The sequence below is a fragment of the Elgaria multicarinata genome, chromosome 3, assembly GCF_023053635.1.
Source record: "Elgaria multicarinata webbii isolate HBS135686 ecotype San Diego chromosome 3, rElgMul1.1.pri, whole genome shotgun sequence".
NCBI classification, from domain to species: domain Eukaryota; kingdom Metazoa; phylum Chordata; class Lepidosauria; order Squamata; family Anguidae; genus Elgaria; species Elgaria multicarinata.
In genome coordinates this window covers 155,809,240-155,834,796 of record NC_086173.1, presented here as the reverse complement: position 1 = coordinate 155,834,796, position 25,557 = coordinate 155,809,240, and the positions used below count along the sequence as shown (strand labels likewise).

At 46.7% G+C, this 25,557-nt stretch overlaps 3 protein-coding genes across 3 annotated transcripts in view; 1 reads left to right on the top strand and 2 right to left on the bottom strand.

The window, feature by feature from the left end:
* LOC134396195 (zinc finger protein 883-like) overlaps positions 1-25,557 on the bottom strand; it is a 162,393-nt gene that overhangs the window by 120,357 nt on the left and 16,479 nt on the right. The window lies entirely within an intron of this gene.
* On the bottom strand, positions 459-3,276 carry LOC134396254 (zinc finger protein 189-like). The gene is made up of 2 exons (XM_063122676.1): positions 3,013-3,276; positions 459-1,488 (listed from the first exon to the last, which is right to left on the bottom strand). Exons 1-2 carry the CDS (start codon positions 3,041-3,043, stop codon positions 782-784), a joined length of 738 nt encoding a protein of 245 aa, XP_062978746.1. The 5' UTR covers positions 3,044-3,276; the 3' UTR covers positions 459-781.
* On the top strand, positions 11,223-25,350 carry LOC134396158 (zinc finger protein 436-like). Its single transcript, XM_063122551.1, has 5 exons — positions 11,223-11,438; positions 16,020-17,011; positions 19,910-20,036; positions 21,799-23,004; positions 25,048-25,350. Exons 2-4 carry the CDS (start codon positions 16,211-16,213, stop codon positions 23,001-23,003), a joined length of 2,133 nt encoding a protein of 710 aa, XP_062978621.1. The 5' UTR covers positions 11,223-11,438; positions 16,020-16,210; the 3' UTR covers position 23,004; positions 25,048-25,350.

Below are 25,557 nucleotides of genomic sequence, written 5' to 3'. Positions count from 1 at the left end.
TACATCTCTCCCCTTTTTTGTCCAAAACCTAGTGCCAGCACTGACTGGCAGCTGAATCATAGAATCATAGAATTGCAGAGTTGGAAGGGGCCTACAAGGCCATCAAGCCCAACCCCCTGCTCAATGCAGGAATCCACCCTAAAGCATCCCCGACAGATGCTTGTCCAGCTGCCTCTTGAATGTCTCTAGTGTGGGAGAGCCCACAACCTCCCTAGGTAACTGGTTCCATTGTCGTACTGCTCTAACAGTCAGGAAGTTTTTCCTGATGTCCAGCCGGAATCTGACTTCCTGTAACTTGAGCCCGTTATTCCGTGTCCTGCACTCTGAGATGATCGAGAAGAGATCCTGGCCCTCCTCTGTGTGTCAACCTTTTAAGTATTTGAAGAGTGCTCTCATATCTCCTCTCAATCTTCTCTTCTCCAGGCTAAACATGCCCAGTTGTTTCAGTCTCTCTTCATAGGGCTTTGTTTCCAGACCATTCTTTCTTCGACTGCTTGGATTGGGACAGCCTCCTTTACACCTGAAGGCCGCAGGCTAGCTTAGTGGACACATGGTAGGACGTGTGGCCCATAGCTCCCTGCCCCAGTGATTTGCTGCCGCCTTCCACCATCTGCCACCTGACGCAACTGCCTCATTCTGCCTAATGGTAGGACCAGTCCTTTTCAGTTACATCATTTTGCAATCTCTCTCCCAAGTGAATCCCCACCCCCAAGTCACAAACAGGGGACAGAGAGAGAAACAAATACAGCGACATATTTCCACATACACACGAGGCGAGATTTTACAAGTGTTTCTCTCCCGTATGGGTCCTCTCGTGGATCACGAGCAAGAGTCTCCGGCTGAAGCTTTGGCCGCAGTAAGCGCAATGGTAGGGCTTCTTGCCCGTGTGGACCCTCTCGTGGCGCAAGAGATTGCACCGGATGCTGAAGCTTTTCCCACACACGGAGCACTCGTACGGCTTCTCCCCCGTGTGGGTCCGCTTGTGCCTCACGAGGGTGGACTTCCGGCTGAAGCTTTTGCCGCAGGTCAGGCAGCTGTAGGGCTTCTCCCCAGTGTGGATTCTCTCGTGGACCACAATGTTTGCGCGGATGTTGGACGTGGCCCCGCAGTAAGAGCATTTGAACTTCCGCATGCGCTTCTTCTGGTTCTTGAGGAGGTCTAAGCTCTGGCGGAGGCTCTTCCCAAAGTCGGTGCCTCCGCCGCCTGTTCTCTGGCATTTCTCAGTCCTCTCTAGGAAGGGGCTTTCGTGGGGGGCCTGGGCTCCACCCTCGCAGAGGAAGGCCTGCTCCGCTATCTTCCACAAATAGCTGTCCTGGGGCCTTTCCGGCCCCTGCTGCGTTACTGGAATCCTTTCCAACTCAGGACCTGGGGAAAAATTCCCCTTGGGTCTTTCCAAGGGTACTCCGCTGATGCCCTCTTGCAGTGGCTCAGGTCCGTCCAGCTGAAAGGGCTCATCATCTTCAGTCTCCAGGACTGGATCGTCGACTCCTAGCACCAAATAGAGAATCATTATCTGCGTGCAAGAAGGCAGAGTCCTGAACACCTTAAGATCAGTTCCTGCTAAGGGAGTCCCCATCTTCTGAAGTATGATGGGGTGGCAAGAAGGAACAGGGCCTTTTTGGTTGCAGCCCCACACTGTTGGGTTTGAGGGGGCCCTGATCAAAAGGCCCTCCAGTGGGGTCCCCCAAATCACTCTGGCTGTGCTGTTGCCTCCCTGCTCTGCTCTCTCCTGCTGCTGTTACGTGACTTTCTTTCCCTACCCTCAGCTACTATCCTGGTCACTCGGCTCCTGCGAGGTGGCCAGCTACACTGCTCACCAAAACAGTGCTGGAGGCTCCGTGTGTGGCGCCATCTTCATTTCCCCACATGGTTCCAGGTACATTCTGCGGACCAGATTTGGCAAGCAGGCCTAAGGGTCCCAACGGCTGCCCCTGGACATTTTGGAGTACGATTCCCAATGGCCACACTGGTAAGGTTGAAGAAAAAGAGAGATGTATACTCTGGTATTGAATGAAAATTGAAATATTTAATAGTAATCTCCTCAGTAAAAATTATAGAATAATGCGTAGATTTTTTTAAAAGACAAATTGACGCGTACACTTGCTCGACATTACATCACGCAATTTGTCTTTTTAAAAAATCTACGCATTATTCTATCATTTTTACTGAGATTACTATTAAATATTTCAATTTTCATTCAACGCCAGAGTATACTGTTGGGGTTAGGTTTTTACCCACAGAAGGAAAAGGACTCTAAAGAGTTAAAAAGATGTCCTTGGCCAGATTGTCTCTGCCAGGAGAAGTCCAGTATGAAGCAGATTCTTCCCTGGCCTACGTGCGGTACGAGATGTACATGATGAAGAGACTATTGGTTAATTGGGCCAAGGAGAAAAGTGTATTTAAGAAGTCCATGTTGTAAGGCTTCTTACTGCTATGACATTATCTATTACTGCTGATATTACTGCTGCTACGTTGCTGTACTGTTGGTGAAAGGACTGTATATATGACCATTTATTCTGTAAGTAATTTATTTAGTGTCAGTAAAGTTTCTTACTGACCAAAGACCGTGAGTGCTTCTTTTTTGTTCTTAACTCCAAGCTGAAACCATTTCCAGCTCCACGCTGCTGCTGCTATTCGCACTCTGCTAAATTTTTTGGGTAAGCAATTACCACGATATATACATCTCTCTTTTTCTTCAACTATCATTGGTGTTTTTGTCCCCTTGTCCACTTCCACACTGGTAAGGGCTGATGGGCATTGTAGTCCAAAACATCTGGAGGACACCACATTGGGGAAGGCTGGTACAGGGCTTTCATTGTCACTTTGAACTGGGCCCGGAGGTAGACAGGAATCCAGTGCAGATGTTTCTAGCCATAAGGTGACCTTTTCCTAAAGTCAAACTCCTCTCGACAACAGAACCTGTTGAGTTCTTATACACAAGGAAAACTTTCTAGTGGGACTCAAGGGTGGTGGGAAGAAAAATGAAGTCAGAAGCAGCTCTTAAAACCTTACCTAGCAAGCTGGCTTCCATAGAGAGCTGCATCTTTGCAGTGTCTGATGAATCCTGCTCTGACTTGGGGGTGTTAATGAAGGTCTCCTCCAAGGGGCCTGGGACCTGGGTGGAGTGGGGAGAGAGAGAAGGAAGACAGTGACATTTCCCCCCCCCCCCTCAGAATATTGGGAGACTGAGGACCTTTCCAGCAGTGAAGGCTGGTGGCTCCGATGTCAGTGGGGTGACAAATCCACTCTGGGTTACAGTTAGAGCCAGTCAAAACTTTAAAGGCGCTCCTTTAGAGCTCTAACCGGTTCCGACTGAAACCCAGAGCAGATTATCCGCCCCACTGACATTGGAGCCACCAGCCTCCACTGTTTTCCAGTGATTCGTACCATGCCTTTTGATCAATTCTGAGGTGTGAGCCAACTAACCATAAATAAAGCAAAACAATAATTAGAAATAAAAACATAACGCTCCCTCCAACCCCACAAAATAAATACAACCTGCTGAGAACACTTGAATAATCCCTCTGTTGTGTTCACTCTGGCTCACTTTGAGCTCCGTGAGACGAGTGTTTTATTGTACGCTTGTTGCTGGGCCCTGACGGATTTTCGTGGGTCCTTCTCACGACGGCGTCTGCCTCCCTAGCCTTCTTCGCGCAACAAAAATACACCCCAGTAAGTCCGACTTATTTTTAAAGATGGAAGTTGCCGCTGTCTCCTGCTGTGTGCAGGAGAAGCTGTGGGTTCAAATCGGCCCCCTGAATGGGCCACGAGCACGATGTTTACTTCCTCTTTCGAAAGAGGAGGTAATAAGGGACAAATGTGCAGGCAGAGAAGTGACGGGGAAACAAACACAATTTACCCGTGTGATGATGCTCTATTTTTCCAAATTATAAAAAAGCCCCAAATGTTGTAACCTTTCCTCATAAGTGAGTTGCTTTTAATTTTTGAAGGAAATAATTTTGGTTGTTCCCCTTGTATTTTAATTATTTTATTGTTTGATGCGTTGGGGGCATTTCCCCACAAAACGGCCTACAAATGTAATAAATGGACATTATATTTTATTATTATTATTATTATTATTATTATTATTATTATTTAATAATAATGGATATACCAAGAGAAAGACCAACCAAGCTGCTGTCTCTTTGGGGGCCCTGGGAGTTACAAGCAAATATTTATGTATCATTTATCTACTTAATATATTTCTCTTCCACCCAATAGTCAAAATTTAGTTTAGGGCAGTTTACAAAAATTAAAACTGTAAAATACAACAGGATACAACATACTCAACAACCTTTAGAAGTATAAAACGTAATAGAACCAAAGTTTTTTTAAAAAAGAGTGAAAGCCAGCAATGGTGTAAAAAATCTGGCCCAGAGCGAGAGGCGGCTGAATGAGTACGTTGCCATGGCGAAGGGGAGGAGCAACTACAGGAGGCTCTTTTCCGTGGGCCCCTGCTGACTTGTGGGCCCTTGACAAGTGCCCAACCGTGCCGGCCCTTGACGCCACCTTATACCGCTATTCATACCTTTTGCTTCTCCCTCTCGCTCTCATGGAGCATCAGGAGGAAATCCTCGGCCAGAACCACCGCCTCAGCGCAGGTCTCTGGCCCCCGTTCTCTGACCCAATTCTGCATCTCCCAGGGCAGGATGGCCAGGAACTGCTCCAGGGTCAGCAGCTCCAGGATCTGCTCCTTGGTGTGCTTCTCCGGCATCAGCCACTGCCGGCAAAGCTCCTGGAGCCGCTGGCAAATCTCTCGGGGGCCATCGGCCTCGCGGTAAGGCAGCAGCCGAAAGCATTTGCGCCGCATCTCCAAACTAGCTGTGTCCTCTCCATCCAGCACCTCGACCTTCACCGTTTGAGAGGAGTCCAGGCTTCGGCAGGCCTGCTGGGCCTCTCCGAGGAGGTCTGGCAGGGTCTGAGTTAACCATTCTCCACTAGGCCAGGGTCCGGCTCCCTTTGAGGAAGCCCGGGAAGGCTTAGGAGTTCCCTCTGAGGTGGCTCTGGGCAGCTGCAGGTGCCGCCATTCTGAATTTGGAGACTTGACCGTCTTCAAGAATTCCTGCCATTGGGCTTCCCAGCGCTGCTCCAGGGCTTCGTCAGGCTCTTGTTTGATTTGTTGCGGAGCTGCCCTGGTCAGGAACTCCTGGATTGTCTCTGCTTGGACAAGACGAGTATCCCTTCCCCTGCCTTCCGATTCCTCCCCAGACTCGGCTCCTGCCAGGTCCTGCTTTTCCATTTTTATCCCTAGCTCAACCTCTGGGATTAAGAAAGAAAAAAAGTCTGTGTTTATATTAAGCGCAAAGTGATGCAAGCTGGATTTTAAAAAGTCACCAGGGCGGCCATCTTGACTCAACTGCTTGGTTATCAGTCCCTCATCTACACCACGACGGACGTGTGCCTCATTATTTTTTAAACCGCTTTTTCACAGATTCGCTTCTGCAAAAAAGTGTTACACTGCAGCAGCGACACCAATTTATTTCCTATTGCGGTGCAGTCTTATGCAAGCTGATCACTCGGGAATGAGCTCAAGAGGGCTTACTTCTGAGTAAATGTACAGGGGGGTTGCACTGTAAGGCTGGAAACATAAGGGCACAAGATTATTACCTTACTTGTGAGTAAGAACATCGCCTCCATTTCCCTGCTTTCCTTTTCTATCCATAGCTAGTTGGGGTGTCGTATAAATTCAAGTAGACCCAAATGAAGCGTGCCACGATGCTTCTTCTTTTGTATTGGAGAGTGTGAAGGTGAAACGGATGGACTTGCAAGGAACACAGGCCCACTCCCCACTGACTACCACCCACCCACCCGCCGGTGCACCTGCGCCAGCATTTTCCCAGATGTTGTTTGTGCTCCAAGCCTTGGACTTCCGTAGGATGCTGTGGGCAAAGGAAAGCCGTGCAGCAAAATCCTGTGGCAGAATATTGCCCCCTCCCTGCTCCCCCTCTGCTCATTCTATTTTCTTCCATGGTGAGGGGGCAAAAGGGAGTTGTGAACTGCCATCTTCCAGAGTTACCGGGGGGGGGGGCTTTTGTGGGAGGGTGTCTCATCGCCTCCCAGAAACAGTTTCCCCTATAAGTTCTCCACATAGCTCAGAACTTCCAGTGTACAAAGTTCTTCTCATAGTTCAGAACCTCTAGTGTGTCATAGCTCAGAACCTCCACGCCACACATTGCCTTAGCATTTTATGTATACAGCTAGATTGTTTCCCCCCAATTGATTTAAAAGCAAAAAGAGGGTGTGTTTGTTCAGTGACTGCCATGTTGGCTGGGGATAATGGGAGTTGTAGTTCAACACATCTGAAAGGCACTTGGGGAATACTGAGCTAAAATATATTTTCAATTATTCAAATCAATCCTCAGCAGCTACAAAAAGCAAAATAGCAGGGCTGCGCATCCATGAGCGTGGACTGGAAAGATGCATCCAATTCCCCAGGCACAGAATTCACTTCTAGAGATGCAGGGGAGACCGCTGAAACCTGAACAATGGCAGCTCTAGCCATCCACAGTGACAAAACGTTTAATAAATTGCAGATGGATTCCTACGTTAGTCTGTTGCGGGGGGCGGGGGAGAGGAAAGAGCCATGTGACATGAAAAAGCAGGGCTGCGGAACCCAGATTTAGTTGGATTCCATCTCCCATCAGCCCCAGCCAACACAGCCAACTATCAGGAAAGATGGGAGGTGTAGTCCAACAGCAACTAGAGTGCCACAAGACCCCCCCACCCCAATGATTTATTGTGGCTTTTGTGGTCTTGAGCCTGTTTCTACCTGCCAAAGCGAGCCGCAAGAGATCACGCTACAAGAAATCCATTCCATTTTTGGGGATGCAACACTATCTATCTATCTATCTATCTATCTATCTATCTATCTATCTATGGCATTCTCCCAGAACCTTTTTGAAAGATGCAACAACCAAGGTCCACAGCTCAATGGTAGAACACATGTGTTGTATGCCTATGTTCAACCCCCTTGGCTTTTCCAGGTAAAATCCTAGGAGGAAAGACAGACAGACACTAGGGTGACCATATGAAAAGGAGGACAGGGCTCCTGTATCTTTATCAGTTGTATTGAAAAGGGAATTTCAGCAGGTGTCGTTTGTATATATGGGGAACCTGGTGAAATTCCCTCTTCATCACAACAGTTAAAGCTGCAGGTGCCCTCCCCTCTTTTAAATCTGGTCACTCTAGTATAGCTCCTGCAGCTTTAACTGTTGTGATGAAGAGGGAATTTCACCAGGTTCTCTATATAAAAATGACACCTGCTGAAATTCCCTTTTCTATGCAACTGTTAAAGATACAGGAGCTCTGTCCTCCTTTTCATATGGTCACCCTAACAGACAGACAGACACACACACACCTACACCTGCAGCGGTACCATCAGGGACAGACTTTGGGACAGATGCCTAGGTCCCAAACTCAACAGAATAAGCAGATAGGGGAACCCCCAATGCATCAAGGCTGGTTTACCTCATTTTGAAGCAAGCAAGAGCCATCTAAAGACAGATATGTACACAGCCGTTCCATCCAGAGTGTAAAACTACCTAACTGCACCGCTCCCTTGGAGAATGGCTGAATGTCTGAGCAGACCAGCCTTCTTCCCCAAACCTGGTGCCCTCCCGATGTGCTGGACTCCAACTCCCAGCATGCGAGTTGGAATCCAGCACATCTGGAGGACACCAGGTTTCGGGAAGGCTGCAGCAGACGGTACTGAGTTAAGATGAATTGATCTTGTTCAGGATAAGTTGCACGTTAACCAGCCCAGAAGGACCAACTCTCAGAATAATAGACATTTCCAAGGTGAAGAGGGACTGTTACAGGGTACGAAGCAAACTCCACCACTCACTGCCCATATCTGGGGCGATGGGAGCAGAACCCGGAGCATCTCTCCTTATGACCCCATGGTCTGTCTGTTTCTCTTTCCCCTGAATCCCACATCTTGTTTTAAACTCACCTGCTCCTTGCAGCTTTAGAATAGCACCTCCTGGGATAGGAGTGACAGTCCTTTCCGTTACACCAAGAATGGGCAGTGCAAACACACACTCACACACACACACACACAAAAGGGAAGTTTTCTCACCAGGAAGGAAATAAGGACAGGACAGGAAGGTCTTTTCATAGCTCTCTGTGCAGCTGTGCAGGAAGGTGGCTGCCCTTTTTTTTTAAAAAAAACCACACACTCACACACACACACACACACACCCCCAATTCCCCTTCTCTTGCAGTGCAGGTCCTCTCTAGGCGATGGAGCTCGGTGCGTTTAACCCCATCAGTGTCTCTGCAGAAAAAGCAGCTGGAATACAGTCTTTGTTTGTAAAACCACTGAATAGGGAAACGAATCCCTGGATGGGGGTGTTGTGCTGCAAAAATATAAAGTGACCCTACGGAAAGGAGGACAGGGCTCCTGTATCTTTAACAGCTGTAAAGAAAAGGGAATTTCAGCAGGTGTCATTTGTATGCATGCAGCACCTGGTGAACAATTCCCTCTACATCACAACAGGTAAAGCTGCAGGAGCCCTGCCCTCTTTAGCTAGAGTGACCATATCTAAAAGAGGTGACCCTTCAGTTGCCCAGGCTGTGGAGTGGCACAGGAAAATGGTGTTTGCTTACTCTTGCTTCTCCGCACGCACGTTTGTCCCTCTTTTTATTTTTAGGATGTTTTTAACAATGTATATTATGTTTTAATTCAGTTTTATGTATTTTATCGCTTATTGTTGTTCCCCGCCTCAATCAAAATGGAGAGACGGGTAAGAAATTATTATTATTATTATTATTATTATTATTATTAATAACAATAATAATAGAATCATTGAATAGCAGAGTTGGAAGGGGCCTACAAGGCCATCGAGTCCAACCCCCTGCTCAATGCAGGAATCCACCCTAAAGCATCCCTGAGAGATGGTTGTCCAGCTGCCTCTTGAATGCCTCTAGTGTGGGAGAGCCCACAACCTCCCTAAGTAACTGATTCCATTGTCGTACTGCTCTAACAGTCAGGAATTTTTCCTGATGTCCAGCTGGAATCTGGCTTCCTTTAACTACTTCTTCTTCTTCTTCTTCTTCTTCTTCTTCTTCTTCTTTCTTTCTTTTTTTGAAAGAGGAAGCAAATGAGCCTGTGGCCCATTCAGTCGGCCGTTAGATAGCGGCAATTTCCCTCTTTAAAATAAGTCAGACTTACTGGGGTGTTCTTTGGTGGCGCGAAGAAGGCTAGAAGGGGCAGGAGGCAGACGTCATGGTGAGAGGGACCCATGAAATCTGTGAGTGCCCAGTAACGAGCGTGCAATAAAACACTCCTCTGATGGAGCTACACTGTGGAGATTAGATCCCTCTTCCCTGTCTGAGGTCTACATAAGAGTATAGGAAGAGCCCTGCTGGATCAGACCAGGGGTCCATCTAGCCCAGCATTCTGTTCACATAGTCGCTAACCAGGTGCTCACAGGATGCCATAAGCAGGTCTTGAGTGCTACAGCACCCAATCTGAAACAGAGTGAAGTTGGGGGCCTCTCTCCTTTCCACCCCCAGTTTTCAGCTACTTCATTATTTCTTCTTCTTCTTCTTCTTCTTCTTCTTCTTCTTCTTCTTCTTCTTCTTCTTCTTCTTCTTCTTCTTCTCCTCCTCCTCCTCCTCCTCCTCCTCCTCCTCCTCCTCCCTCTGATCTCTATCTGTTCTCCATTATTGTCTTTTGTCATATTTTTCCTCTTCCCCTTGCCCTGGCTGCCTCCTTGTAACTCTGGAAATTGGCAATCCAATTGCCAAAGTTTAGACAAGTAGGGCTTAATTCTGTGCCTGGATAGACACAGGGAAAAATGCCCTACAAATCCCAGCATTCCCCATGCTGGCTGAGAAATTATTGAAATTGTAGGGCTTTTTTCCTGTCTAGGATTACACCCTTCAAACAGAAATATAATATAAAATACAATTTATTTCTTACCTGCCTCTCCCTCTGGATCTAGGCAAGGAACAACATTACACAAGAATGCAATATTAAACTGGTTAAAAGAGCATATAAAACCAATTCAATATTAAAATAACAATGACAACATCTTAAAATTCATCTGGGTAGGCCTGCTGGAAGAGACTAGTCTTCATGGCTGTCTTAAACTAAGAGAGAATATTAAGCTGATGAATCTCCTCCGGCAGGCCATTCCACAGTCTAGGGCAGCACAAGAAAACTACATTAAAATGTTAAACTACATTGTCTCTTGAATGCACATTATGTCATATTCCTGGAGTAATTTTAGGAATTCTCTATCTTGTTTGTGGGTGCTCCAGCCTGTAATGTTCCACACTAAAAAGGAAAGACCCTTTTGTTTCATCAGATCTTGATTTGCTGGGGTTTGTCAATTAAAGAGCAAGGAGTCTGATGCATTTTTAGAGTTAGATGAAATAGAAGGGTTCGTGAGAGATAAACTATGGATCTGTTTGTCCCCCTCTAATGGGATACTAAGGCTTTTATCTTCACCTTTACTTGGATGGAGGGATTCAATCTTAGCAAAAGAATGTTGTAATCTGTTCAGGTTAGATTGTTTTAGGGGGACCAGAATGGACTCTGAGAAACTACATTAAATGTTAAACTACATTTAATGTTTAACTACAGTAAAATGGAAAAATTAAAATATTATTCACACCCAAAAATTTATATACACTTATTAAAAGTATAAAATTGTAAATATTATATATGGATTGAAGGTGCAATCCTATGCATTTATACAGAAATGGGGAATTTGCAGGACTTTCCCCCTCTGTCTAACTATGCACAGGATTGCGCCCTAATTGTCTAAACTTTGCAATTCGATTGCAAATTCCCAGATATATCCATGGAACTCTGCAATCCAATTGCCAGACTTTATATGGATTTAACCCCACCCCTCACTTCCAGCCAGGGGAGGCGGGACAGGAAGAGGAATTCAGTGTGACTCAAATGCCTATGAATTTCCAAGCCTGCCTAGGAATCAGCGCTCGGTCACTTTAACCCTTTGAGTCGTCGTATGCAAACAACAACAGCTTTCCCCCCTTACCCTCGATAGGGCTTTCTTAAGGCGGAGGCTAAAGGCAAGACTCCCGCCCCCCCCCCCCAAAATCTGCAATCTGCGAGATTCAGACAGAGCGCATGTGGTTTAGCACTGATCCATTTCAAGCGCTCCCCCTTGGTCCTCTGATGGTTAAATCATCTCAGCTCCGATTGCTAGAGAGGAAAGGGGATTTGGGACCAGCGGAGGGGTGGGGCCTTTCTTTCTATTGAATGCCCCTTCCTGACCTGCTCTTCTGCAAAATTGCAAGCTGATTTATTTAGATTTTGTTTAAAAATAAATAAATACACGCATTGCAATCCTCAACGTGTTCCATTCCTGCTGAGCTTCCATGGGACTAGTTCCCCAGCGAGGGTGCTTGGGATCACAGCTTTAGTTTCCATTGGCAGAAGCTGGAGGCCTAACCGGACATCAGTAAGTTACAAAGGGGCTCTAGTGTGGTTCTTTGGCGCGGGGGGGTGGGTGGGGTGGAGAGGTGGAGGAAGAATTTTTTGGGGCGCCAAGAGAGACATCTACATCAGAAGCGGGGTGTGTGTGTCATTTTTGTGCTGCTAACCCTTTGAAACAGCCCCTGTTCTTTTGCACTTAAGAGGGCGGTATCCTCAGTTTCTGGGGAACCTCAAGATTTGGAAAACTACACACACACACACACTGGGGGAGAAACCATAAAAGACGGGGGCAAAAAAAAGCCCAATTCAGATTGAGCATGCTCAATGAGACCACTGCTGAAAGCGGGGGTAATAGATAATCGTGTGGGAGGGGGATGTGGAATGGAGTTTTTAGGAAGAAGGCATGTCTGGCTGGCAGGAACCCTGAACAAGAGTATTCCACATTTTGTTACCCGCCTTAATTGTTCAAGCCAGCTCTAAATGATCACGAAAACAAAATAGGAGCCAGGGTGATGTAGTGGTTAAAGTGTTGGACTGGGCCCCTGGAGACCTGGGTTCTAGTCCCCACTTGGCCGTGAAGCTCACTAGGTGACTTTGGGCTAGGCACAGACTCTCAGCCAGACCTACTTCAGGGTTAGTGTGGGGATAAAATGGAAAGAAGGACTGTATGAACCACCTTGAGGTTCTTTGCAAGAGGAGAAAAGGCAGGACATGTACATGTGAATTAAAAGAAAATTAAAGAAATAACAGCATGTTGCAGCAGATGGGTCTGGTTCCAGATTTTTGAGGCCCCTGGACAGGATGCCTTCAGCCCCACCCCCCATCCACAGTGACTGGACAGCCCCCGTCTCCCCCAATACCTGCCACCACTTGGGACCCATACTGTGGCACTGCTGCACAGCCTCAAGCTCCCCCGTTTACTGGAGGGGCTGACCCAGAGGTGTTGCAATTTTTATTTTATTGTTGCATTTCTATCCTGCCTTTTTCCTCCAAGGAACCCAAGGCGGCGTACATAATCCTCCTCCTCCACGCCATTTTATCTTCACAACAACAACCCCGTGAGGTGGGTTGGGTTGAGAGTCTGTGACTGGCCCAAAGTCACCCAGTGGGCTTCCATGGCCGAGTGGGGTCTAGAACCCGGATCTCCCGACTCCCAGTCTGACACTTTAGCCACTACACCACACTGGCTCTTGCTGGGCTGTTAAGGTGAGGAGCCTCTTGGGTTCTCGGCCCATTAGAGCAGGGCCACTGCTCAGCGGCACCCACTTGCAGGAGAGGGAAGGGAGAGGGGTGGCGGCTGTCCTTTCCTTGCGAACTGGCTTCCCCAATGGTGAGATTGAGCCTAGTGGCAGCTTGCCTGTGTGACCCACTACAGCATGTCCGCTGCATAGGCCTGCAAGTTCTCGTGAGGGCGGGAGGCTACTGCCTGCAGCCAGCAGTGGCAACAGGTGCTTGCCAGGTGGGGCAGACAAGCAAGGCCGGTATCAAAGGTAGGCACGGTCAGGCACCAGCCAAGGGCCCACTCCCCAGAAGGGGCCCATGGAGAAGAGTCCCCTGCCAGTTGCTCCTCCTTTTCTCCGTGGCAACCTGGTTGTCCACCTGCCTCTTGCTCTGGCCCAGACAACAGTGGCGGTGAGAAGGAGGAGCAGTAGAGGCCAAGGCCTACATGCTCCCTGGCTCTCTGCCTGCCAAGCAAGTGGGGAGCAATGATAAGGAAGAGGAGCAATAGCAGCTGAGGACAATGGCAGTGAGAAGGTAGGCTCACTGATGGAGGTGAGGGGGTCCAGAGTGACCAGATTTAAAAGAGGGCAGGGCACCTGCAGCTTTCACTGTTGTGATGAAGAGGGAATTTCACCAGGTTCCCCATATATAGAAATGACACCTGCTGAAATTCCCTTTTCTGTGCAACTGTTAAAGATACAGGAGCCCTGTCCTCCTTTTCATATGGTCACCCTAGTGTTTGTTTATGAACCGATAGAGCAGGAGACGCAGCCAAACTGACACGTGGTTTTATGGTAGCAAAATAAAGAAAATGTTTATTGTAGTTTACAGTTCTTTGTTCCTTTGAATTATATTCCAATTCTGCCTATTCTTAAGAATACTGGTACTAACCAATCTAATAATAACACTCCTTAGTCCCTACGATCTTATTTTCACTCGCTCCTCACACAACTCCTGACAAGAAATCACACAGCTAAACATATCTACCCTCCAAACCCCATCACCAACCGAACCCCTCAAACCACTCGGCTCCCCCATATATAGACTCCTCCCCCTTTCCACAGCATCATCAGCCACACCCACTCAGTCCAACATTCCGCACTCTCTAGACATACTCACGCAGACATACCTAAGGGAATAGAAATGTGGGTAATGCCACAGCTCCCCATTAATTGGACAGCATTTATTAAAAGTTAATTATTTTAAAGATAATTACTTAGAACACCATGGGTGGCAGGTGTGTTGTTAAAAGAGGAATTCTCTGTTTTCTCTTGTGCAGGCAGGAATGTCTCTCAGGGACAAAGGTAGATGAGACGCCTTTTGCAACTGCGTGGGGAAATGGTGTGTTTGGGATTTTTTTACTCCACTGTGCATTGCAGGTTTGGGGCAGGCAAGGTGGGTGGGCGGATGGAGATCCTGATCAGGGCTGCAATGGACAGCAAAGGGTTAACAGTCCTTCGCCATGCCAGGGCCCTGATCCAGATCTGCTGGGAATTGTAGTCCAACATATCTGGAGGACACCAAATTGGCCTCTATGTAATTGAGAGTTGATGTGATTTAGTGGTTAGAGTGTCAGACTAGGTCTGTAGAGACCTGGGTTCAAATCCCCACTTAGCCATGATGCTCTCTTAGGCTAGGAGATGGTGACTTGAGCCAGTCACCATGTTCTAACTAACTCACCTCACAGAGTTGTTGAGGATAAAACCCAGGGCTCTGGCGGGACAAAAGCCGTGTATGCTTCCTTGAAATGGGAGGATAAAGGTATTCTTCTAATCAGCCTCCCAAACCTGGTGCTCTCTAGATGTGTTGGACTACAACTCTCAACATCCCCCAGCCAGACTGACTCTAATTACTCCTTCTAATACTGAACTCACATGTTGTGTGCTAATGGCTATGTAGCTAGAGATGTGAAGGCCCGGGAGAAAAATGCAAAAATTCAGGAAAAAAACACATTTTTTTTCCCAAAGCCTTTTTTGTTTTCGTCCGAAAAATTGGAAAAAATGAAGAAAAATGGATTATGGAATGTTTTATTTTAGCATGATGAATAAAATATCGAAGACAAGGTGTTCGTATATTTACGTCTCCAAGTGATTTCTAAAAGCTATGTACAGTATCAGATTATTGGAGACAAGAGAGAGGACCTTCTCTGTGGTGGCCCCCGAACTGTGGAACAATCTCCCTGGCGAGGCCCGCCTGGCGCCGACTTTGTCATCTTTTCGGCACCAGGTCAAGACTTTTCTCTTCTCCCAGGCTTTTAGCAATATGTAATGACCCTGGGATCCTGGGTCTGTTTTTTGGCTCATCGTTTTTAAAGTTGTTATACTGATTTTAAATGTGTGTGTATTTTGCTTGTTTTTGTGGTCTTTTAATCTTTGTATATTGTTTTTAAGTGTTTTTATCTTAAGTGAACTGCCCAGAGACCTTCAGCTATGGGGCGGTATACAAATGCAAATAATAATAATAACAACAACAATTTCTGTGCACCGAGGACAAACAAGTCCTAGGTTGCAAACTGAGACTGAAACTGATAGTGATAGCTATAGCTCAGGAAATGAGTCTGATTAAATTTCATGCATATTCATTGAATATTGCCCCCCCTTCCCCCCTCAGTTCTTTTTATGGGAATGGGGGCTTTATGTCTGCTTGACACTGTGGAAGACTAGTGGAGGCATAAATAATTTTCTTTGTTACTAATGTTGATGGTTTCTTCTGTTGTTTTATTTGTTTTTTGCCTGCTCCTCATAAACTGGCAAAACCAAAGAGGTTCCTTACAGTTCGTTACAGAAAAAAGTAAATTCCATTTGTAAGAATTGTTTGAATACACTGTACTTTTAATATACCAAATGTGATGATTTTATACCAAACCAACTTGTACATAATTACATTTTATGTTCCTAAAGCAACAAAGTGACTTTCAATCTGTAAAAAGTGCTAATATTGCATTTTTCAAAAAAAAAGGGGAGGGGAAACAATTTCCCCCCCATGGCTTCAAGATTTCCGGAAATCTATCCAGTGGAATTTTAAGATGTTTTTAGGATGTTTTTTAGGATGTTTTTAACAACGTATATTATGTTTTAATTCAGTTTTATGTATTTTATTGTTTAGTGTTTTCCCCTAGTGTTGGAGAGGCGGGTAAGAAATAAATGTATTACTATTATTATTACATCTCTTTATGTAGCCAAGATGGGGCCACCAACAAGCCAGGAGGAGGCAGGTGCAGGCTTGGGAGACTACAACTCCCAGCATTCCTATTGGCCAAGCTGGCTGGGGCTGGTGGGAGTTGAAGTCCAAAATGTCTGGAGCTCAACAGGTTGTGGAAATCGAAGTTAGGAGCACTATATGCTATTTGTCGCCTCGCTAGTTATTTGTGTCTTTTTATTTTCAGGGAAGGAGCCGCAAGTGAAGGCCATCAGTGGGTAAACAAGCTTTGGGGATGGCACCAGGAGTGAAGGTCTGAGGCCTGTTGCTCTTGTCTTTCTATAATCTCTGGCCACGAAGCCAGACAATTTCCTCTCCATCTGCACAAAGGGGATGGAGGAACAGAGCTGAGCTAGGATCATCCCTCGGTAAGAGAAAATGACCTCAGAAATGGAGGAAGAATTCTCAGCCCTGGGTCTCCGCAGGGTCATTGTAGAGCTGGACATGAAGCCAGAAATCAAAATGGAGGGACCAGACCCGGAACTCGAAGGAGGACTGCAGAGAACCGGAGACGCTTGCCTGGCTGTCCAGGCGGAGACGGTTCCTCGTGGATTAACGGCAACATCGCGACACATTAAACAGGAAGCAGACGAGGGGCCGTCGTCCCAGCGGTGGGAAGGGCAGTGGCCAGAGTTTCTGCACAGGCCGCAGTCCCCTCTGTTAGAACCAGGGAACCCGCAGCTGCAAAGGAATATGCTGAGGGAGGATTTGAAGAATTCTCTGGCCCGTTTTGAAGGAGCAGTGGCCACCGGCCAATGGGCGAAAGGAGACGACGTGACCAGGCTCAGGCCGGGTCTCACCAGACCAGACCAAGAGGACCGAGGCTTAGATGCCACAAGTGGGAGCGGCGATGAGCAAGCAGGAGAGGTCAAGGCCGTGGATCCTGCCAGTTCCGAACGCCAGCGCCAGCGCTTCAGGCGTTTCGGCTACCAGGAAGCCGAGGGCCCATGGGAGGCGTACTGTCAGCTCCGGAAGTTTTGCCACCAATGGCTGACGCCGGAGCGACACACCAAAGAAGAAATCCTGGAGCTGGTGATCCTGGAGCAGTTCTTGTCCATCTTGCCTCAGGAGATGCTGAGCTGGATCAGGGAACGCGACTCAGAGAGCTGCTTCCATGCCGTGGCCCTCGCCGAGCATTTTCTCCTCAGGCAGCGAGAGGCTGAGAGGCAGGAGCAGCAGGTGAGAGGAGTCTTCTTTGTGGCAGCCCCCAAGCAGTCCGTACAGTCGGAGGGAGGAGGCAGCTCCAGTTTTGAGGGGCACTGGGCAGAGTGCGCTCTGGTGCCCCCACTTCCTGTTGGTGGGCCCCAGCGGGCCTACCTGGCAGTAGCAGCTGCCAGCAAAAGTGCTGGGTGTGACTTGAGGGTGGCCATTTTGTTTTCCCACAGTGACACTGCATCAGGGACATCCGGGACCAATAAAAGGAAATACTTCTTCACACAGTGCATAATTAAATTATGGAACGCACTACCACAAGATGTAGCGATGGCCACCAATCTGGATGGCTTTAAAAGGGGTTGGATAAATTCCTGGAGGTGAAGGCTATCATTGGCTACTAGCCCTGATGGTTTTGTGCTATCTCCGGTATTCGAGGCAAATAAGCCTATGTGACCAGTTGCTGGGGAACATGGGTGGGAGGGTGCTGTTGCACCATGTCCTGCTTGTTCATCCCTGGCCTATGGCTGCTTGGCCACTGTGTGAACAGTGTGATGGACTAGATGGACCCTTGGTCTGATCCAGCAGGGCTCTTCTCATGTTCTTATGTTTTTATTGTAAGAAGAGAAAATGGCAGCTAGACTCAGCAGCCTGGTGTTGTTCAGAGTGCTGACTGTGGGGTGGAGGAAAAATGTAAAGGGAAGCCAAATCCTGGCCCTGACTGCGACCTTTAGCCTATGGGGCAAAAGTCTTTTTTGTGGTAAATTCTCACATTGTACAGCTGGAAAAGGTGCAGAAAAGGATAACCAAAAAGGAACAAGGATTTGGTGGACCTTCTTTTCTACAACTTAAGAATATTGCCACGTTAGATCAGACCAAGGGTCCATCTTGTCCAGTATTCTGTTCATACCGTGGCCAACCAGCAGCCCTAATGGGAAACTCAGAAGTAGAAAATGTGTGCAACAGCACCCTCCCACCCATGTTCCCCAGCAACTGGTGCACACAGGGTTACTGCCTCTGATACTGGTGTCTAGGAATTTCTCCTTGAGTTTAGATTTTAGATTGCTTCTCCCCAGGCAATATGGAGGGCCTGCCTCTTTAACCCTGGACCTGCACAAGAGAATAAGGAGACCATAGAATTGTGGAGCTGGAAGTGACCACAAGGATCATCTAGACCAACCCTCTGCTGGATCAGACCAAGGGTCCATCTAGTCCAGCACTCTGTTCACACAGTGGCCAAGCAGCCATCGGCCAGGGACCCACAAAGCAGGACACGGTGCAACAGCACCCTCCCACCCATGTTCCCCAGCAACTGGTGCACACAGGCTTACTGCCTCTGATACTGGAGGTAGCACATAGCCATCAGGACTAGTAGCCATTAATAGCCTTCTTCTATATGAATTTGTCTAACCCCCTTTTAAAGCCATCCAACTTGGTGGCCATCACTACATCGTATGGTAGCGAATTCCATAGTTTAATTTTTGTGCTGTGTGGAAAAAGTCCTTCGTTTTATCTTTCCGGAATTTCCCACCGATCAGCTTCATGAGATGACCTCAATGGGTTCTAGTATTATGAGAGAGGGAGAAAAATGTCTTCCTATCCACTTTCTCAACACCATGCTGAATTTTGTACACTTCTATCATGCATCCTCTTACTTCTAAGCTGAACTTTTCCAGATATTGTAACTTTTCCTTGTATGAGAGTTGCTGCAGCCCCTTGTTCATTTTAGTTACAAGGAAAGGTTAAAGCATTTGGGGCTTTTTAGTTTAGCAGGAAAAAAAGGCAATACATGTGCTGTTTGTAACATTACACTTCATTTGGAGGAAGTGGAAAAAGAGAGGTCTCATAATACTAAACTTAGTTAATAAAGCAAGGGATCAGGGGGAATGCAACAATAAAACATATGGGAAAGAGAAATTGAAGAGGAGATGGAGGATGGAGAATGGGGAAATATTTTTGATAGATTCCCCTTTCAACAATATCCACAAGAATAAAAGAAGGTGTGCTAAAATAAAGAAAAGAGATACTTTCAGGACAGACTGGCAAAAATATATAGACCATGTGAAAAAAGAATCAAACAGAATAACTTTGGCAGAAGCTTACAGAAATATGTGGGACTCATGAAAAGAAAATTATAAACAAAGGAATATAATAGAAAAAATATTTTAAGGCTACTAAAGTGAGTTAAAATTATTTGCAAAGTGTTTTTTAAAGTATATGCGAAGTGTTTTGCAGTATATATATATATATATATATATATATATGCACTTTGCCAAACACTTCGCATATACTTTAAAAAACACTTTGCAAATAATTTTAACTCACTTTAGTAGCCTTAAAATATTTTTTTCTATTATATTCCTTTGTTTATAATTTTCTTTTCATGAGTCCCACATATTTCTGTAAGCTTCTGCCAAAGTTATTCTGTTTGATTCTTTTTTCACATGGTCTATATATTTTTGCTAGTCTATCCGCAAAGTTTAAAAAACACACATCACAAACAGCAGAATTAAGAGCAAGAGAGAATTTTAAAAATGTGTATTGAGCTTACTTATCTGAAAAGCCAGACGGAACCAGACTGTTTTGACAGCTCACCTAAACCTCAACAAAGAAGGGGTCAGTTTAACTTCCTTTGGGAGAAAGTTGCACAGGAGGGGTGCTGCCACAGGGAAGGCCCCATTCTGTGTTCCTGCCAGCCTAAGCTCTCCTGGTGGTGGGACATGCAGAAGGGCACCTGATTGGCCACTGTGAACCGCCCAGAGAGCTTCGGCTATTGGGCGGTATAAAAATGTAATAAATAAATAAATAAATAAAATAAACTGTGAGATACAGGATGCTGAGCTTGATGGAGCTCTTCTTATATGCCTTGCTATCGAGTCGCTGTTATCAAGTCATCTTGGACTAAGGTTCTTCCTATTGTTTCAGGTGCCGGGGATGAAACAGGAGGCGGCTGTGAATTTTTCAGCCGCAGAAGGAGCATCGCTGGATGTGACCCTCAGGCAACTCTACAGAGAGGTCAAGCAGGAAGAGGAAGGAGACGCCAGTGGGCTAGGTAAGGTTGAGTTGTGCCTGAATCTGCCATTTTCTCTTCTTACAATGTCCCCGATGCAGTGTCATGGTGGGAAAACAAAATGGCTGCCTTCAACCAATTGTGGGAAATCAAAATGGCTGCCCTCAGCCACACCCAATGCTTCTGTTGGCTGCTGCTACTGCCAGGTAGTCCCGCTGGGGCCCACCAACAGAGGAGGAGGGAGGAGTCATAGCTCAGTTGCTTTCTATTTTGGAGGTTTCAGCTTCGATTCCTGGCATCTCCAATTTAAGAAGGAGCAGAGAGGAAGCAATGGGAAAGGGCTCTTCTAGAAAGCCTGGAGAGCAGCGAATCAGTATAGATAATGTGGGGCTACGTGGGGGAGGGGGACTTGAAGCCCAGGGGCTAAATCTTGACCTTCTGGGGCCCCAATCGGACTCTCCGGGGCTCCCCCGAAGGTCACACCAACTTCCTTTGGCCCCAATCATTTGAGTTTCCCCCCACATTCTGAAAGGTGGAAATGCCTCTCCTAAGGCGTAGTTACTAAAATATGCTGCTATTTTTGGCCACGCCCCTTTTGCCTTTGGCCATGCCCACCACTGGAAAGCGCCCCCTAAGAGCTTCTGCAAAATGGGATTTGGCCCTTGAGCTGATTGACATTCAGCACCCTTGCACTAGATGGACAATTCATCAGGCCTTGTATAAGACAACTTTCTATATAAATAGTGATTGTAGCTATTACAAATGGGCACTGCATTAAAGTGCTGCAGTACTCTGTTCCATTCCCTATCCACAGTTTTCCATTTCCCCCACCCAACAGTTCCCTCCACCCATTAGAGACTTTATTTCATCAGATCTTTTTGTCTACTATCAGCTTCGGCTGATACTTCAGCTGCGCCCCTTCCTAGAGCTGGAAGACCTAAAGATGGTAGTGCACACGCTGGTAACTTCGAGGCTCGACTTTTGCAATGCGCTCTACATAGGGCTACCTTTGTGCCTAGTCTGGAATCTTCAACTAGTTCAAAATAGGGCAGCCAGGCTGGTCACCGGTACATGTAGGGGGGACCACATTACACCAGTTTTAAAATCTCTTCACTGGCTGCCAATTAGTTTCCGGGGGAAGTATAAAGTGTTGGTTATCACCTTTAAAGACCAAATGGTTTGGGTCCAGGCTACCTGCAGGATCGCCTTCTCCCGTACAATACGCCCCACACACTCAGATCTTCTTCTGGAAAAATCTACTTCAGTCTGCCAAAATTAGGCTGACAAGTATTACCCAGAGGACCTTCTCCTCTGCTGCTCCCAGACTGTGGAATGGCCTGCCGGAGGAGACTCGTCAACTTGACAGTCTATTAGCATTCAAGAAAGTATAAAGACTGATCTATTCCGGCAGGCCTATCCAGGGGAATTTTAGGATGTTTTCAGATGATTTTAGGATGTTTTAAGAATGTATATTATGTTCTTAATTCAGTTTTATGTATTTTATATTTACTGTTGTTCCCCGCCTCAATCAAAATGGAGAGGCAGGTAAGAATAATAATAATAATTATTATTATTATTATTATTATTATTATTATTATTATTATTATTATTTCTGCAAACCTCTGGAATTCCCTGAAGGCTGCTGTTACCTCCCTTTCATGTGTGGGTGGTCCCATTTTGGCTACATAAGGATTAGTACATTGATGGTGCTATATAAATAAATAATAATAATAAATAATAATAGCACACACATCCTGAACATCAAAAATAGAGATGATGATGATGATGATGATTTTTATTCCAGCATCTGATGGAAAACAGAGTGAGAACGACGGGATGCCATTGGAAAGAGAAAGCAGTCAGGACTCGAAAGAAACTATTTCAGAACAAGTTGAGCCAGAGAGTCTTCCAGGCCAGCAAACGGAGGAGCATAGGAGTGAATCCACTGCCGCTCAGGGCACGGGTCTCTGTGAAACAGCGGTCCAACAAACAACACCCAAGGGAAAGAGACCAAGCGATAAACTGTTCCATGACCTCAGTAGGCATCATAGAGCCCACACGGGAGAAGAACTCTACGAATGCTCAGATTGTGGGAAAGTGTTTATTTCTAGGGCTGGCTTCATCATGCACATAAGAGTCCACGGCCGAGAGAAGCCGTACGAGTGCTCCGACTGCGGCAAGCACTTCAGGCGGAGCTCGCACCTCAATAGCCATAGCAAAATCCACGCGGGAGTGAAGCCGTTCAAATGCTTGGACTGCGGGAAGGGATTCAGTCGGAGCTCCAACCTGATCTCACATCAGAGAATGCACACGGGGGAGAAGCCGTACTCGTGCTCGTCCTGTAGCAAGCAGTTTTGTGACAAGTCGAGCCTGGTTCGACACGAGAGGCTCCATACCGGGGATAAGCCGTACAAATGCACCGAATGCGGGAAAAGCTTCAGCCAGAGCCACCATCTCATCACGCACCAGAGAAGCCACACGGGCGAGAAGCCGTACAAATGTTTGCTCTGCAGCAAAAGCTTTTGCGACCGATCCACTTACATCCGGCATCAGAAAAACCACACGGGCGAGAAAACCTTTAAGTGCTCCGACTGTGGCGAATGCTTCAGTCGGAACAAGCACCTCGTCAGGCACCGGAGCATTCATACAGCGAGGGAGCTCTACACCTGCTCCGACTGCGGCGAAAGCTTTTGCCGCAGATCAGGCCTTAAGATGCACCAGAAAATCCACACCGGGGAGAAGCCGTACGAATGCCCAGATTGTGGGAAGAAGTTCAACCGCAGCACAAACCTTATTAGCCATCAGAGAATCCACACCGGAGAGAGACCCTACGGATGCCCCGACTGTGGGAAGAGGTTCAATCGTAGGACACATCTTGTTAGCCATCAGAGAATCCACGGGCAGAGGAAAGAAACGACAGAGATGCTCGTAGCTGAAGAAGAGCTTCCGTCGGAAGAGTTCAAGGCAGGATATGTGCCCCCATCTTTTATCATCACAACAACCCTGTGAGGTAGGTATGTTAGACTGAGAGGTAGTGACTGGCCCAAGGTCATGGCTGAGCAAGGATGTCATTTCAGCTCTCCCCAACTTATGTCCAACATTCTAGTCCAACAACAACCTGTGGCCCTCTTAAGATGCTGTTGATTACAATGCCCATCATCCCTGACCTGGTTAGCTGGAGCTAATGAGGGTTGGAGTCTAACCACCCCTAGAGGGCCGCAGTTTCCTCACCTCTACTTTCGTTACTGCTTCACTCTGATGGCTATCAACATTATAGATGCAAAAGTACCTACATGTGAGAGTCCATAGGAATATCTTTGTTACACATTGTACACACCATGTTGCCCAGGCAAGACATGCTTCATGCAACTCTTCTGGCCCTGTTCTTCCTCCCATAGGAAGCCTTTTTCCTTCCTTCCTTCCTTCCTTCCTTCCTTCCTTCCTTCCTTCTTCCCATTTATTTAATCTTCTGGCTCTTTCCCCTCTGCTTCCAAATCCTCTACCCATCCACCCAAAGAACTACCTGAGCAGCCCTTCTCCAAAGTGGCATCCCAGTTTCAACTCAGCCTAACTAAAAAAGAAGTCCTCTCTGTCTCCTTCTCTCCCTCTTTCTCTCTCTTTCTCTCTCTGTCTCTCCCTCTGTCTCTGCCTCCCTGTCTCTGTTTCTCTGTCTCTTTCTCTCTGTCCCTGTCTCGTCTTTTAACTCAGACTGCAAACCTGACTCACCTCTCTTTCTCTCTCTCTGGCCTTAGCTAGACCTAAGGTTTATCCCAGGATCGTCATGTAAATGACACACAGGGGATCCCGGGAGCAGGCAGGGACGACCCCGGGATGATCCCAGATAAACCTTAGGTCTAGCTAAGGCTTCTGTCTCTGTTTCTCCCTCTCTGTTCTGTCTCTCAATCTCTCTCTGGCTCAGGTCAGAAACACATTCCTCATCAATGGTTTTAAAACTCCACGGTGGAGTTTTTACACCACTGTTGATAAATGCGTTGTGTGGCGGTAAAACCACACAATGGTGGAGGTTTTTTTTTTAACACTCCACGCAGAATATCCACGCTGTGCAGAGGAGAGTTCCTGCACAACCATTGTGTTGCATGGAGGGCTCCGAGAAGTTTTCAATTGCGTTGAGTTGGCTTTTCCCACTGGCTACAGAGTTCACTGGCAAGAGTGAACTGGTGAAAGGAGCGAGTGCCACTCTAGGAGAGCTGCCAGGATTGATTTTTTTGCAGCAATGCCTGATGGGATACCATGGGGAGGAGACAGGGTGGAGGAACTGTCAATCAAATTTCACTATGGATTTTACTCAGTCCCATGGTAGCTCACAGTCACACAACAGTGGAGTTAGAACATGTTGTGTGGAGTTTTCATACTGTATTGACATGTGTTGTGTGAACTGAGCCTCTGTCTCGTCTTTTAATTCAAACTGAAAACTTGGATCCAAATTAGTGTGGCTTTTCACAACCTTGGGGCCCTAGATGTTTTTGGACTGTAACCCCCATCAGCACCGGCCATTGAGCATCCTAGCTGGGGATAATGGGAGCTGAAGCCGTCCAGGAGACCCAAGGTTGGAAAAGCCTGATCTGATGTGTCACTTTCTCAACCTCTGACGGGTAAGTGGGGGACACATTCCATTTCAGAGAAAGAGAAAGATTTTCGGCTATCCGGGGACATTAGCTTTGTTTGTTTTTTGCTAATCCAGTAGTAGATGGCCAAGATCACATTAATTACCTTGGACAGAGTTTCCCAAACTACCGTTAGCTGCAGCATACTCATTTTCTTACTTAGAATTGGAGACACATTGCACTCCTGCCTGCTGCCCAAAACTTTATGTTCAGAATCTGTAATAGTAAGAACTATCTACCCTGAGTTGAACGCACCACCCTACTTGGGGGTCTATCTCCTAGTTACAAGAAGTCAGAGCAGTGCCGGGATTTATTCCTTTTTCATAGTCTGAAATTTCTTTGTTTCTAAACTAGCCTTTTCCCTGACATGCTACTTTTCTACGTGCAGGGCTGTCTTACCTTTTCTGTTTTGTTTTTGTTTTGAGCAGAGGAGCATTTAATCCCGGGCAATTTGAAGTAGAAGAGCCCTGAACCCAGATTTGCCATCTCCGTAATAACTGAACTTAAAATATTTCTATAACACTTCAGTACCCAGAGGGAGGAAAGTTTGCAGCAATGTGGTTTATAGATTTTGACCTGAAGGCTTGGCATGTGGAAGATATGTTAATTTGTCCCCATAGAAGGCTATTTATTCTACGCTCTCCTTTTTGCGATCAATTGTAAACCTTTGTACGTTACTATTTTCTAACTCTGATAAAATGTATTTTTAAAAAATTGTACACAAACACACACAACACACACACACACACACAGAGTCCTGACGCTCAAAGTCCGTTTGGGTGTTTGCCCTCATGCAAATTGTTGTGTGACAGAGAGAGCAAGACCATGTTAGTCGGCTGCACTGTTGCATCCATGCCCCCCCCCCCGCCCCCCGGTCTATATCTTGGGTCGACACTTGTAGTGGGGACCTTGCTGTATGCACATAAAGTTCTAATTCA

Bases quoted from the DNA above. Each gene is read 5' to 3' on its own strand.
- LOC134396254 (XM_063122676.1), bottom strand. From the start codon at position 3,043: ATGCAGCTCTCTATGGAAGCCAGCTTGCTAG. The intron at 1,489-3,012 runs GTAAGGTTTTAA...ATTTGGTGCTAG, and splicing joins TATGGAAGCCAGCTTGCTAG to GAGTCGACGATCCAGTCCTG.
- LOC134396158 (XM_063122551.1), top strand. From the start codon at position 16,211: ATGACCTCAGAAATGGAGGAAGAATTCTCAGCCCTGGGTCTCCGCAGG. The intron at 17,012-19,909 runs GTGAGAGGAGTC...CTATTGTTTCAG, and splicing joins CTGAGAGGCAGGAGCAGCAG to GTGCCGGGGATGAAACAGGA. The intron at 20,037-21,798 runs GTAAGGTTGAGT...TTTTTATTCCAG, and splicing joins AGGAGACGCCAGTGGGCTAG to CATCTGATGGAAAACAGAGT.